The sequence below is a fragment of the Adelges cooleyi genome, unplaced genomic scaffold (assembly GCF_023614345.1).
Source record: "Adelges cooleyi isolate 19-005CV unplaced genomic scaffold, UGA_ACOO_1.1 ACOO_flye_CR_arks_rails_tigmint_CR_PRNA_1, whole genome shotgun sequence".
In the NCBI taxonomy this organism is placed as follows: Eukaryota; Metazoa; Arthropoda; class Insecta; order Hemiptera; family Adelgidae; genus Adelges; species Adelges cooleyi.
The window spans coordinates 1,783,991-1,799,196 of NW_026095751.1; the positions used below are offsets into that span (position 1 = coordinate 1,783,991).

At 27.4% G+C, this 15,206-nt stretch overlaps 3 protein-coding genes across 9 annotated transcripts; 2 read left to right on the forward strand and 1 right to left on the reverse strand.

Moving 5' to 3' along the window:
• Positions 1-1,489: 1,489 nt before the first annotated feature.
• LOC126846171 (uncharacterized) lies at positions 1,490-6,050 on the forward strand. Of its 6 annotated transcripts, XM_050585598.1 has the most exons (13): positions 1,490-1,864; positions 1,918-1,962; positions 2,461-2,488; positions 2,620-2,685; positions 2,748-2,777; positions 2,871-2,933; positions 3,305-3,358; positions 3,684-3,713; positions 3,803-3,829; positions 3,952-4,011; positions 4,218-4,253; positions 4,865-4,963; positions 5,716-6,050. In XM_050585598.1, exons 4-13 carry the CDS (start codon positions 2,625-2,627, stop codon positions 5,946-5,948), a joined length of 693 nt encoding a protein of 230 aa, XP_050441555.1. In that variant the 5' UTR covers positions 1,490-1,864; positions 1,918-1,962; positions 2,461-2,488; positions 2,620-2,624; the 3' UTR covers positions 5,949-6,050. The 6 variants fall into 6 exon arrangements, with proteins under 6 accessions (XP_050441555.1, XP_050441394.1, XP_050441476.1 ...); XM_050585437.1 differs by lacking the exon at positions 2,461-2,488; XM_050585519.1 differs by lacking the exon at positions 2,461-2,488 and having other exon boundaries at positions 1,929-1,962.
• Positions 5,394-10,180, reverse strand: LOC126845629 (phospholipase ABHD3-like). The gene is made up of 8 exons (XM_050584447.1): positions 10,005-10,180; positions 9,202-9,371; positions 8,924-9,140; positions 8,352-8,464; positions 8,098-8,277; positions 7,959-8,016; positions 7,731-7,896; positions 5,394-6,716 (listed from the first exon to the last, which is right to left on the reverse strand). Exons 1-8 carry the CDS (start codon positions 10,116-10,118, stop codon positions 6,529-6,531), a joined length of 1,206 nt encoding a protein of 401 aa, XP_050440404.1. The 5' UTR covers positions 10,119-10,180; the 3' UTR covers positions 5,394-6,528.
• A 2,970-nt stretch (positions 10,181-13,150) lies between these two features.
• Positions 13,151-14,878, forward strand: LOC126846498 (uncharacterized). Of its 2 annotated transcripts, XM_050586071.1 has the most exons (9): positions 13,151-13,202; positions 13,282-13,347; positions 13,410-13,439; positions 13,531-13,593; positions 14,042-14,095; positions 14,383-14,412; positions 14,501-14,527; positions 14,648-14,707; positions 14,825-14,878. In XM_050586071.1, the coding sequence occupies exons 2-9, from the start codon at positions 13,287-13,289 to the stop codon at positions 14,833-14,835; spliced, it is 336 nt and encodes a 111-aa protein (XP_050442028.1). In that variant the 5' UTR covers positions 13,151-13,202; positions 13,282-13,286; the 3' UTR covers positions 14,836-14,878. The 2 variants fall into 2 exon arrangements, with proteins under 2 accessions (XP_050442028.1, XP_050441938.1); XM_050585981.1 differs by lacking the exon at positions 14,825-14,878 and having other exon boundaries at positions 14,648-14,807.
• Positions 14,879-15,206: the final 328 nt, after the last annotated feature.

Genomic DNA, 15,206 nt, shown 5'->3' on the forward strand with positions numbered 1-15,206 from the left:
TACTTTTTAATTCAACTTTATCATTTTTCGAGCATTATAACTAGGTACACTCAAAACAAAACTTCTTCTATGTTAGGTTTTATTAATCGTAATTTTAAAGATTTTAATAATCCGTCTGCTCTCAAAATGTTATACTGTTTTTATGTTCGTTTAATACTTAAATGTATTTCTGTGCTATGGTCACCATACACAGATGGTCCGGCACTAGTCCTAGAATGTTTACAAAATCACTTTTTACGATTAATTTCAACAAGATGTTGGTAATGTTCCACATCGACCTCATTGGTCGTACCAACCTTTACTAGACTTCTTAAGACTAGAACCTTAAAATCAAAAGAAAAAACTTGCATTGTTTTTGGTTTTAAACTGCTGAACGGATTTATTGATTGTCCTAAATTAATTAATAAAATCAGATTTTTTTTCCCTAATATTAGAACCAGACAGTTTAATAATTTCCATGTGGCATTCGGTTAACGGCGTAAAACAATAAGAATAAGAAAAAATAAATCAATAACAATAACAAATACAATTATTTTTTTTTATAGTTTAGTTAAACACTGTTATATCGTATCAGTTAGGTAAGGTTTGGTGATAACACATGTCAGTCGAAGCCAAAATAGTTTACTTTTCTGCTCCAAGTGTGCTGTTGGGGGACTAGGATGCCGCATTTACTAGCTACTCTTATCTGTTAATATTCTGTATTTTGTCAAAACTTTCGTTGTTCATTAACTTTTTAATTAAATTTAGGTATTCTTGTTTGCTACTATTAATTTTGTATGAAACTAAAATTGTAAAATTCTCCAAACTGCTACTTTGTCTTTGCCGATACAAAGTCCAGCTTTACTATTGAAAACGATGATAAAATACAAAGTCAAGGGTCTTGAAACTCTTCTACACATACGCATAGGATACAATTTTTGCCATCGCCAATAATCATTAAAGGCGTAATACACGTTCTGTTTTAAAAGACTAGGAATTTCAAAGCTGATCAGCAAAACACAAATAATAATAAAATTGTGTAAGTATAAAATTAAAATTCTTTAAAAATTTACAGCTACTTTAAGTTCTAAAAAAAAATGTTTAAATTAGATTTAAGTTTTGAAGTCATAGAACTACATGTTTTTCGCCTAAGCTCCTAATGATCATTCTAAATGTACATGAAATACTTTATTTTTGATTTAGGCTCTAAAGTAAAGGAAAACTTAGTTAAATGTTATTTTTAATTTATTTTAAAATATATATATTGAATAACATATAAGAAAGTTACGATTTTTATCAGTTTAGCGAATTATTTTAAAGGAGAAAATGTTCTAATTTCTATATCAGAATAATGTAAATATATTATGATATATTGAACAAAACAACCAGCTATGTAAATAAATTAATATAGGCACGTATACCATATTTTATATAACTTTAAAGTACATATTATTATTATATTAAAAATAAAATAATAAATAAAATTGTACGTACGTCTGTATGCAACAATGAATTACAAAAGATTGGAATTAAAAATAAAGGGATTACTAATAATTTCAATATGTAATGTTTTGACCAAAATAACCAGCTATGTAAATAATTTGTTATAGGCACCTTGCAAAATATATTTAGAATTTGCTATTTCCATCGACTTATGAGCTCATCGACAAGTTCCAATTTCAAGTTTAACAACAAAGAAATCCACTTAAAAATTATTATTAAACTTTCAAGAGTATTAAATATTAGTACTATTTTATACACATTCCAAAAGTTTTTCTAATATTTACAATTTTTGTATCTAGCCTACGATACTTAACGAAATTTAAATAGTTTTGCCGATCGAGTTGAACTCGCCTTAAAAGTTACTCTTTAACTTCGTAAAGACGTAAGTACGCATTTTATAAGTTTGTCATACGCTAATCTACATTTTTTTCGAAGTGTGAATATAGTATCAGAGATTTCTTCAGTTCAACAATAATTTAAGTAAGTATAATTATAATTTAAAATTATTTTTAATATCATAAATCAGTTGACAACATTTTTTAAAAACATTTAACGCTTGAAATTGTAATTTTCATAAATTGGCTCCCTACTTATTACATTGTAAAAATTTGAAATGTTGATACATATTCATTTGGGATTTCAACACAGGTAGCATGTAGTACTTGCTATTAAATAATATTATCGACCCCGTCGTCCGTCGATAAAACCGATAGCCAGATAATGATAACACTCATTATTTTTTTTTTTATAATATCTGGAGAAGCGGTTCCTTTACCTACGGTCGAAAATCGTGACAGCTTATGCACAACTGGTCAATTGTTCACATATCTTAATAAATAAATTAATATAGGTAGTTAATATAATAAATAATTAATTTAATAATTGATATATTATATATTAATACATAATTTATTAGAAATTATAACTTTATTGACTGTAAATTTGTGTGTAACCGTATATTACTATGGAAAAAATTAGCCACCTTACTGTTGCCAAAGAAAACCAGGTAATCTCAAAAACAAAGATAATCTCTGCACCATTATCCTACTTCCCTTGGATACATTATTCCTATGACTGTGACTGCCATTCCTTTAGTGCTAGTATATGAATCGATTTTATTTTTATTATTGTTTGCAGGTAATATGAATCATTTCACCGTTTTATTATTGACTTGTGTCTTTGTAAATGTTTCGGCCGATTTAAGTAATTAAACTGTTTTCGTACTTACTGAGTTGGTAGAAATACTATTGAACTTTTCTTTACAGTGGAGTATATAAGAGCGGTTTCTCTTGCGAGTCAGTAACATTTTTTTTTATCGTATTGACCACATTTTTTGAGTTTTTAAAATTTTTCTGATTTTATACATATTTTTGAAAAATGTACAACAGACAGACTCATGAAGCTAGCATCGGGAATTGAGAACGATGTGGTGAGAAGTAAGAATGTAGAAAGTAAGTTGTGTTTAAAATTAATACGAGTGGTTTATTTGGAAAAAAATATTTAAAACTATTTTGCCAATATAAAATTGTTTTGTTCGCCTGCTTGTCAAACAGCTTATACATAAAACATTTTTGTATACATAATGTTTATATTGAAAATACGTGATGTATTAGTGTACCAAACACTGAGTACATACTCAAGATATGAAAATCAAATATAACACTTGACTTTAGGCAGTGATTATATTTTAACCCAACGGGAAAAGTAGCATTAAGTTAAATATTGTCGTCTCTTAAAGCATGGTGTAGTCTTTTGATTTTTGTATCTGTTGTAATTTTGTATGAAGTTTTGTTAAAGCTTAACCCTTTTTTGTTTATTTTAGATGGGTTAGAATATGTAATTAAATCAATTGTCTGTGAAAATTTTCATACGCTGGGTAGTTATCATTATATTAATATTAAATAATATACGCATTACAACAAAAATTAATCTTTATTCAAATTTTTCTCTCAAATATATATGGGATCTCTTTGAAAAACCATCCTCGCCAGCTTCAATCGTATAATCATAACGTCTCCACTCTATTTGATATAATCGAGCAAAGCACTTGCTTCAGAATTCTTCTGAAAAACCATCTTCACTAGCTACAATTCAGAAATCATATAATCGAGCACATGCTTTAAACTTGTTCTAGCTTGACCATAGTCTTCTTAGTTATTTTTAATCTAATAAATATCTATTTTATATAATGTCAATTTCAGACAGAATGAATTATATGATCGCTGTACCGGGTAATCTTTTTTTATAGAATTTTAAAGAATTATTACAACACAGTTTTTTGATATCCATTAAGCATAACATTTATTCGTATTAATTGCAGACTTTGCACCACTTAACAGTGAACGAGGTAACTACATTTACATTTACAATTATTTACACATATTCTTAGTTAAAATATATTAAAAATAATCAATAACCTCATATTGGTTTCAACTATTATAACAATATGTAAATTAATTATTTTCTTAGAAATTATAGATGCTATAGGCCACCAAGGTGTTATGGGAATAGAAATAAGCCATGATTTAAGTAAATATCAATTTAAATATTTTTAAGTAAACAATTTTTTTAATTAATAACTACTGAGATCTACCTAACCTAACCCGAGTAGATAAATGGTTGATAATTTATTAGCATGGATATATTATTGAGCAGGGTATAAGCAATTTCACATAGTTAGAGATATAATTACCTAATTAAACTTGGTTTAGAGTGTCCCTTGTTTTTTGTTACAGAGATTCCTGTGGCTGAGGCCACTAAAAGAAAATATAGTAATTACAAATTTATTAAATATACCTGGCTTATTATAAAGATGACATTCACCTTACATATAATTTTTTTGACATAACAATTACAATAAATTGAACTTTTAGCTTGGTAAAGATGGCGTGACTATATAACTATTCAACTACTATTGTATTTAATTTTTACCATTTTACAAATATTTGTTTTTTGTTCTTTATATGTGCATCTATGGTTTTTTTTTTCAAACCAGTACAGTCCAAACCAAGCACAGTAAGATAGTAAGTGAGGTGCACACATTAGCATTAAAGCGATTAAATAATTTTAGAACGGAACATACCACATTCAAATTTATTTATTTATATAACTAACCCTAATCGGCTTTCGGTATTATAGAATGTACATGTAATAAAGTTAACAACAAATGGGAAATTAAGAACAACGAAACAAAACGATAACCTAATATTAAAACAAAACAAAATACTACAAATATAACAAAGTACCTATATCAAACTCAAAATGTACAATATTAACTGACCAATGACAGATAAAATACGTTAATAAACAATACATAAATCAGTAGACAAAATAATATAATAATAATTCTGATTTCAAAACGATCAATTAATAACTTCCGCAGATTTTGATGTCTTGGATAGACATTATTTGAAAGAACTTGCAGAAGAGAGAAGACGTCTTACTGGACCAGCTTTAAAAAATATAATCAGACGTGTTATAGGTAAAAATTATTGTAGAATTCCAATAATTGATTTAAAAAAATATTTCTGTTCAAAGAATAATATTAATGCATAATATTTTATAGACACCATTATCTAAAATTCATTATGCACTATGGACATTTAGTTTATTTCTACTGTAACAAAATTACAGACCTTACACAGTTATTTATTCCTCTGTCTAAGTCCCCTGGACAAATAAAATATGTATTTAATAGCATGCCAAAAAGTCTTAAAAATTAAATTTGCTTTTTTTTGTTTCGACACAATAATTATAATGAAGTATAACTATTTATGGTGAATAAGAGTGTGACGGCTATTATGTTTACCGCAAAATTTTAAACGACCTGTAAGTAAATGTTTACTTCTTATGCAAAAAAAGTATAATAATTACAAATATACAAAACAGATAACAATATTTTACAATGAAGATTCTTGTCGTTTGGTACTTATCACAAAATCCCATCGAATCATTTCATTATTTAACCGTTAAACCGCACGTTTTTGCTGTCTACTTTTTTAAGTGGTAATAAAATAAGTAAAACATGAATACTTTCATCGAGCATTAATACTAATAGTAGGCTGTACAAAAAAAATGAATACTATCACAGGTAGAAATTTAATATAATTATGTAACTATCAGAAGCAACTTTTTTTACAAGAAAGGTAGTTGTGTGTAGAACCGCGAGGAAATATATTAACTAGTAAGAATATTTTAGTAAATTAAAAACAAAAAATGTTTTTATTTTTTTAGATAGATATGAACATGGTGTCTCTTTATTAGGGTTGTGTCGTTTGATAGCACTGTTAATGAGTACAAAACTCCCATCGTCTAATAAAAAAGATTTTAAGACTGGCTCTAATGGTACTTGTACCGTATGGGATGGATCAACAGCCGAAGTATACAGAGAAATTGAGGGCACATGGTGGCAAGTAAGCTTCAATGACATAAATAATAGAGTACAATTACTTAAGACACAGTTATAAAACAGTCAGAAATCAACGGAATAAAATTATATAACATTATTTATATTTCGATTAAATACAAATTTCATAATGCTCTAATATACGAGTTGTCATTTACTTTAATGTATTTCACAATAAACAGATTTATTTACGATTAACATCAAGTTTGTTCCTTATTTGTTGATTTAAACAGATACTTAATTCTTTTTACGGAATTAGACAGTTTGGTTTCAGACCATTTAAAAAGTTAAAAATTTCTGACTTTAGTGATTTAGTGTTTAAGTCTAGCTCCCAGCCCATAAAACAAAATAAAAAAAAACCGGTCGTGCACTAATAAATAATACAATAACAACAAAAATACACCAAAACAAAAAAAGATGGTACAGTCTAAACCAGTACAGTCCAAACCAGCACTTAAAATACATTTTTCAAATAAATAAGTTATACCCAGATCTTCAACTAGACGAATGTTTTACTGTATTCTTATCTAAATTTTTATCTATTTATATTTATAAAATATAATTATATATAAAATATTATCATATATTTGATCTTAACTTAATCTGTATGACCAACAAAAATATGAGTCAAGTTCGATCAGTCAATTTGTAAATTTTTTGTAGTTATCATTTTTGAACATTGCTTCGAAATATTGCAATATAAGTCGTATCATGAACTCATCCTTTCCTGAAAACGGTCTAAAATTGTCGAAAAATCCAATATGTCCTCCTCTTGCAGTTAATAAAATCGCAACATTTTCTGTAGTGGAAGCTAGTTCTATAGGTACATCTAAAATTAAAATTGACAATAATTAATGGCCCTATTCAACAAAGTCCCTAATAAATTGTATCATAAAATATTTTACATTGTAAGTTTTTTTGTAATTTAAATTAGATTTAATATTAGTGTGTGACACATACATTTTTATAATACTTAACTCTATAAATTGGGACTTTGTTTAATAGGGTCCACACTTTTCTCTTTTGTCAAAAATGAAAGATGTTTAACATTATTTAAAATTGTAGTTAATTTTCGGTTGTTTTCAAAGTAATTGATATTTTAAATTAAACGTGCTACAATTGATTGGTAAATTGTTCTTGTAATAACATTATTTTTCACTTTTTTAGATCACTTTTTACTATTTTTTAGAAAAACTAGTTTTTAAAATTTGTTTATTTATTTATTTTATTTTAAGACCTATTAAAGATACTTAATAATCGGTGAATAAATTACTAAATTCATTTTAGAAGATTTGAAAAAGAAAAAATGACATTTTAGTGAAATGACCCCCATATTTGACCCCACGGCATTTGCAACCTGGATGTCTGGGTCCCAATATATTGACGGAACACTGTATTGTCATCCAAAATGAGTGTCTGGGTTAAATTTAAGCCTTCTATGATATCAGGAGGTGGATTAAATTAAATTTAGAAGATTTGAAAAAACATGAAATTTTAGTGAAATGACCCCAACATTTGATCCTGTGTAGGGCGACCTGATTGCCCGAATCCTAATATGATTACAGGATATTGTATTGTCATCCGAGATGAGTGTCTGTGCCAAGTTTCAGCACTCTACGACATCGGGAAGTGGGTTTAATTAATTTTGCAAGATTTGAAATATACCCGTACAAACGTACGTACGTGTTAGCGAGCTAAAGAAAAGCATGTAAAAACAAGTAGTTGAGTATGGGCGAAAATCATTTCAATGTTTTTACCTAAGTTAAGTCTTATAGTTAAAAAAAATTAAAATATGTACAAGATGTAGTTCTATCATTGTAACAATATTTCAACATGATTTTACCGGGTTTTAAAGATAAATAATCATCAGCAGCACTCAAACACAAACATGGTATATTAAAGCGGTTTATTTTGTCATGCATTGAAAAAGAATCATAGTAATCATCAATCGTATCGTAGTCGAGCACTTTAATTGTGAAATTTCTACAAAACTCGTCTCCAGTTTTACTCTGAAATCGAAAAAAAATTGAGTAAATTATATTTTAGACAAAACCGTTACACGTCTTCATACCTTAATTACTTCATTGTAATTCCACTTTTGGTTTGGACGGTCATAGACTTTTCTATTCCTAAATGGAAATATTAAATGTGATGTATAAGTTATGCATAAAAAAAAAAATACTATTATGGCGGAATATAAAATAACAAACTTCTTCACAGAATTTATAAGGCAACGTGTAAAAAACAAATCAATCATACGGTTCATGGTACTTGTTGACATAGATGATGTGGTAGACTTTGTATTCCAAACCACTGATACAAGCATTGCAGCACTCAAATGTTTATGAGTATATTGATCGTTAGAATACATATAAATTCCTAACAACGAACTATAAAACAAAAGTTATCATGCTGTAGATCGATGTTTAATATATAAACAATTATAACAGTTACAGTTACTTACCAACCCATCGATATTCCTAAACCCCCTAAAACAGTTTTAGGGTACTTTTGTTTTACATGATGAATTACCTCTGTAAGATCTTCTATGTTGCTTCCGGAATAACATTTTGGCGTCTAAGTATAAAAAATAATTTTTTTTTTTAAATTCGATAAAAAAATTGATAACATTTAAAACGACTTATACGAAGAAATTATAAGTGTAATAATTTAAGTAAGGACTTTTTCGTTTTTTTGCCTACTCGATGGGAGTTGTATTTTAGTAAGCTGGCTTAGAATCTGATGCATTTTTATAGCGTTTTTTTAATAGTTTGGTTTAAAAACGACATAGTAGATATTGATTGAGGTTTTGGATAAAAAACTAAAATTAAAAGACCAATATAATGTTATCATACATTGAAAGTACAATAATTATTGCAAACTGATTGAAACGAAAAATTGATGTTATTTATCTTTTATTTTAGTTATTCATCCATCAAATTTATTTACACTCAGTAAATAAACTACTCTAAACTACATTGGTTATGAAATGTAACTTTCTCAATCAGTATAAATATTTGTAATATTATCACTAACCTTTAATTTGACTCCTCCCAATCCTCTATAATTAAAAACAACTGCTCGAAATCCAGATTTTTGCAGGGCTAATGATGCAGCTCTTACATACCCACTTCTAGAATTATTGTTAGCCCCAGGTAATATCAAAATCGTGACATCTCCATTTTTTGAATTTTCATTTGGTTCCAAAAAATCTAATGCTACTTGACCGCCATCTTTGAGATCCAGTAATTCTCTAGAAAAAATTAGCATAATAAAATATGCCATACAATAACATCAACATGATTGAGATGTACCTGTCATATTTTATGGATGGCACAAATAAATGTCGCATAAAAGCTGCTATCAGAGAATTCACATGAGGTTCAAAACCCAATACCAACGGCCACATTTTTGCTTTTGTTAGAGGCACATGTTGGTAAAGAAACCTCTTGAAATTGCCTTCTTTGCAGTGTAATTTAGGTTCCTAAGTGAACAATTTGTTTGTATATTATAATTGTACACATTATTTAAAATGTTAGCGATAACATAGTTACACTATTGTTAATAAATAGTTATAAAACTGGTTATTGACCGGTCAAAATTTTCAGTATATTTGAACTTAACAAGTAAAATATTATAAAGGAGATGTATTTTGGTACTTTTTGTGTGAATATTTAAAATGTTATTAGGCTTTTTTGTCATGATCTTAAACTAACAACCGTTTTTGAAGTCCAGCTCTAAGTTTTATAGCCGTGGGTTGTGGATAGTTGGAACGACGGCGATGCACAGTTTCATTTGGAAAAATGAAGAACAGATAAAATAAACATTTTTAAATTTGAAACAGTGTTTATTACTCAAGTACATATTATAATGAGACTAAAAAGTTAAAATGATATCTCAAAAGTGATTTGCAGTCGTACGATAAAGGTTGTATCTTACATTAGTCTTATACTTAAAACAATTGTGGTCTTAAGGTTTTTAAAAGAAAACCTATTCTACCCTATTGTCTTTCCGGAACTAGAGAGTCTATATTACACTCTTGTTGTTTTATCTTTATGTTTAAACTTTAAGATTTTAAAAATTGTCAAATCTCTAAAATATATGTATAACTACTTACTTGGACTACAGATGTCAAATAATAATATGTGAATCCAATAATTGCAGTTGATCCGAAAACACCGAGCAAAGAAAAACCACTTAAATTGAATATTTGATTAACAAAAAAATCCATTGTATGAATAACAGCTATACAATTGATTAAAATCTTAACAAAAGTAAAGGAAATAAAGTATGCAGAATTATTATCTACGTTATATATAATTATTATTAAAACGCACTGTTTGAAAACTACACAAGATATGTCTTATTTAGTTCATTTTAACTTTGCGGTTTTACACTAGTTTAGAGGTCAGATGCATATTAATTAACAATAGATATAATTAAATTTTGTCTTGTGAAACTCAATAGAAATTTCAATGGAAAAGTGCATAATGAATAACAATAAATGTAGCATAATAGTATATTTTAGCATTATTTTGAACTTTTTTTAGAGGTCGGTTGCATTTCATTTGTTTTAATTTATTTGACTCAGTTAACTCATTTTTTTATTACAATTTTTTCTTGTGTAAAACAATGAAACGATACATAATTTAGCATATAATTTACATAGTTAATAAATTGGTTGCATAATTAGTTTTCGTAAAAAAATTGATTTTAGTGTGAGAAAAAAATCGATTTTAATTCTTAAATAATGATGTCAAACAATAATATCTAAATTCATTAATTGCAGCTTATTATAAAGCTGATAAGCAACCTTAAAATTAAATTCATTACTTGTATGGTATTTTTTTTTTTTTTTTTTTTATTCTAGATTTGTGTGAAATTAGTAAACGGTGTGTGTGATAGATCTACACTAAATGTAATTTTTCAATTAAAAATCCGAAAAAAGTAAATGCTCGATTCCTAATTTGGTAATGATATTTATTAAGATTTTTATATCTGGCATAGTATTTGTAAGAAACTTCCTACGCAAGTTTGCAAGTGTTTCGACTATTTTTCAAAAAATTAAATAGGCCGTAAAATGCTAAGAGAAACACCTCTCGATTTTGATTTGCAAGACATCATTTTTTTTTCATTTAGTCTTAGATGTGTCTGTCAAGTACCATTTCTGATCTAAAAACTTTTGAAATCAAAATATCATTGCATTGTTGAAAAAATGATTGTATATAAACTGTTTGCCAACTTCCAATTGATTATTGCCGAATGTTACCTAAACTATTCCTAAAAATTTCGTTCAAATCAACACTAATATCATGTCTATGAGTTTTATAAGTAATTATTTGACTAACTGCGGAAATAACTCAAAACCAAATCTAGAGTTGAAACCTCAACTAATAGCTACTAACTAGCAACTCACCAAGTAGTGTTATCATTCGTTGACAACACGGTTATTTATGAATTATTGCACATTATGGAAAATCAAATTTGACCCATCTTGGACAAGCAAGAAGACTTCTTACTGAAAAAGTTTTAAAAATAAAATTAAAAGGGTTTTAGGTAAATATAAATGTAGAATAAAAAAAGATCATTTATACAAATAATTTTTTTCAATAGTATATATATTTTTTTAAATAATAATTATAATATAAATGCTGAATACTTTACAGTCATAAATACTAACGATTCATTTTTATAACAGTAACACATACATGTAGTTCTTAAAATATAACACAGTTATAGAACTAACACAACTCATATACATACTTTTGGCTAGATTCATTTCCTAACATACAATATATGACAACATTATAATTAAAATTATTTTACCTTTCAATAGTCTAGGTATTGTTCTTTAATTGTCGATTAACTGTTTTTGTCCATCGCTTATGTGTTGCGTTTAACGCTAATTATTTAACTAAGGGTTTTCTTTTTGTTTTTTTGAAGAAAAGTAGTAGCCAGTAAAATACATAATATGGCAATACTTTTAAAATAAAATGTTTTTTAAAATTTTAGCTACAAACGAACCAGGTATCAATTCAAGCCAGATGTGTAACTTCTTAGGATTGTGGATAAGCACAACAACTCCAGCATATTATACAAAAACAACTGATACTGACTATAACAGTGATTGTGTTTTAACCGATAGACACGGTGAGATAATAAAATACAGATAATTTTATGGCATTTATTAGCAGGTAGCCGATAATGAAACCTACGATAAAATAATATCACTCAAGGAACCGTTAGATAGCATAGACAAAAAAGACTAACTATAATACTTCTAAAATTATATAGTTAATTTTTATTTTATATTTAAATATTTTTTGCATATTTTACTAATTGTCCTTATTGTCAAATAATTGAATGTATTGCATAATAACACTTTAGTTGCTTGTGTATTATTATTATTATTATTATTGCGTATGGCTTTACTTTGACCACAAGTAGATTATACATTGAAAAAACAAACAATTATAAAATTAGTGTGAAATAATTGTTATAATTTTGACTTTATAAATTACATTCACAATTGCAAGTATCTCCATTGACCTTCCAATCTCCAAAATGCATTCTCAACTGACATACATGCTAAACATAAGTAGTAGGTACCGAAATTATCTTTCCCAACAGTAACGCTACATTTTGAAAACGACTTTGAGAAGCAGTTGGTTTTTAAGTGGCAATATTTTGTTTTTTTTTAACGAATAATTCAGTTTTGTTTTGTTCTTGTGGCCTTGTTTATGATAAACGTATTCAACCACACCGCACATACTCATACAAATAAACATCAACCTATTTTTCTATACTACTTAATGTTGTTGGGCTAACACAAGTGGTGTATAATCAACATACCATGTTTTAATGTATTTGGCTTCTATGTGATTTTTTTTTAGCATTGTACTGTTGCACTTGTTTTGCAGCATATGTGTATATGTTTTAGTATATGTGTACTGACACATATACTATACATTATGATGTATATTTTTTAGCTCCTCTTTCAGGCGCAGTCTTCGGTTTATATTTTAACTCTAACACGATTAGAACATTATAAAATTCGAAAAAACAATTCTGCACAATTTATCCAAGATGTCATTGTTTCCGTCGTAAGAAAACCATATTTAACTATCATTGCAATGGTTTAAGCAAGTATTACTATCAAACTTAAAAAAGTTGTGATATTTTACGCTTTCAAATGGTTTTATTAAGTTTTTCTAATTTTCTAGACCTGCCATAACACAATAATCAAATTGACTTATTTCTTGTTGCACACATATTATAAGCCTGTACAAAACAAGTCATAATCTTAAAAACAAAGGTCATTACCACGTCTGCAATTCCTTGAATGTCAGTGTATAGCCTAAATGAATCGATTTTATGTTAATTACTGTTTGCAGATAAAATGAAACATTTAACCCTTTTAACATTGACATGTGTCTTCGTAAATGTTTCGGCTGATTTAAGTAATTATAATATTTCCGTACTTACCGAGGTAGTAAAAATATTATTTAACTTTTCTTTACAGTGGAGTATATAAGAGCGGTTTCCCTTGCAAGTCGGTAACATTTCTTTATCATTCTGTCTAAATTTTTGAGATTTTAAATTTGTCTGATTTTATACATATTGAGAAAAAAAATGCATTACAGACAGACTCATACATCTAGCTTCAGGAATTCACAATGATTTAGTAAGAAGTAAGAATGTAGAAAGTAAGTTGTACTTAAAATTAATACGAGTATAATCATATTATGTATAATCATACACATAGTTTATTAGGAAAAAATATGTAAAACTAAATTACTAATATAAAACAGTTTTGTTTGCCTGCTTGAAAAACAATTTATAAATAAAAAAAATATTGTTTACATAATGTTCTTGTTAAGAAAACGCGAGGTATATGTAATGTACCAGTGTACCAACTACTGAGTAAATAATTTATTATGTTAGGAAAATAAAAACATTTAATCTTATTTTTAACGAAGCAGTTTTTTTAAATATACATAATGAAACTTGATCCACGGCAATGATTATTTAACCCAACATGCGATGAGTAGCATTAAGTTAAAAGGTCGTCGCTTAAAGAATGGTGTAATTCTATTTGATGATTTTTATATATCTATTATAATTTTGTTATGAAACTTATTTTGTTTATTCCAGATGGATTAGAATATGTAATTAAATCAATGGCCTGTGAAAATTTTTTTACGCTTGGTAGTTATAATTATATTATAATAAAAAAAAAGACTTGCCAGTAGAAAAAAATATTTGAATTTAAAAATTACAACAAAAATTAATCTTTATTCATATTCATTATTGATAAAAATCTTTTTTTTCTCCTAAATCTAATTGGGACATCTTTGAAAAACCATCTTCGCTAGCTTTACTTCAGCAATAATTTAATCGAGCGCTTTCTTTAAAATTTAACTACCTAGACCATCGTCCTCTTATTCAATTTTAATCTAATAAATATCTATTTTATATAATAATGTCAATTTCAGACCAAATGAATTATATGATCGCTGTACCGGGTAAGCTTCACTATAGAATTTTATGGGAATATTACAACACAGTTGTTTGATATTCATTAAGTATACAATTTGTTGGTATTAATTTTAGACTTTGCACCACTTAACAGCGAACGAGGTAACTACATTTATATTTGAAATTCTTTACACAGATTCATAATTAAAATATATTTTAAATAATCAATAATCACATATTGGTTTCAATCATAATAATATGTATATTACAACTTTTTTCTAGAAATTATAGATGCTATAGGCCATCAAAGACAAATAGGAACAGAAATAAGCCATGATCTAAGTAAATATCAATTTTAATATTTTTCAAGCAAATGACTTCCTAATTTAAAAACCACCGAAATCCAGATGGTGTCATTATTGTCTAATATACGGTTAACGTTCGTTTCCTCCGTTAAAGATAGAATTTAATGCCCTGAACAAGAAGTGATGATTAGCAGACGTGGATAGCAACTGCAAAAGGAGGGTAGGGGGGTTAAAATTGCAACCTCACCTAAGCTGACTAATAACATGGTCGATCAATTATTTTTAGCATCTGTTTAAATGGAAAAAAATTTAAGTAGATGGGCAACCGTTTAACATATACTCGAAGAAAGTCGTTCTTTTTGTCTATTTCAATGTTTGTTTTAAATAATTAGAGGTCATATTTCAAGAACACTCAAAACTGTGCTATTTTTTGTATTAATTAATTTGAGAGTGTTTCTCAAGGATAAAGTATAAAACAAGTTTTCATTATTATAAATATTTTATGATTTTTGTTACAGTGATTCCTGTGGCTAATG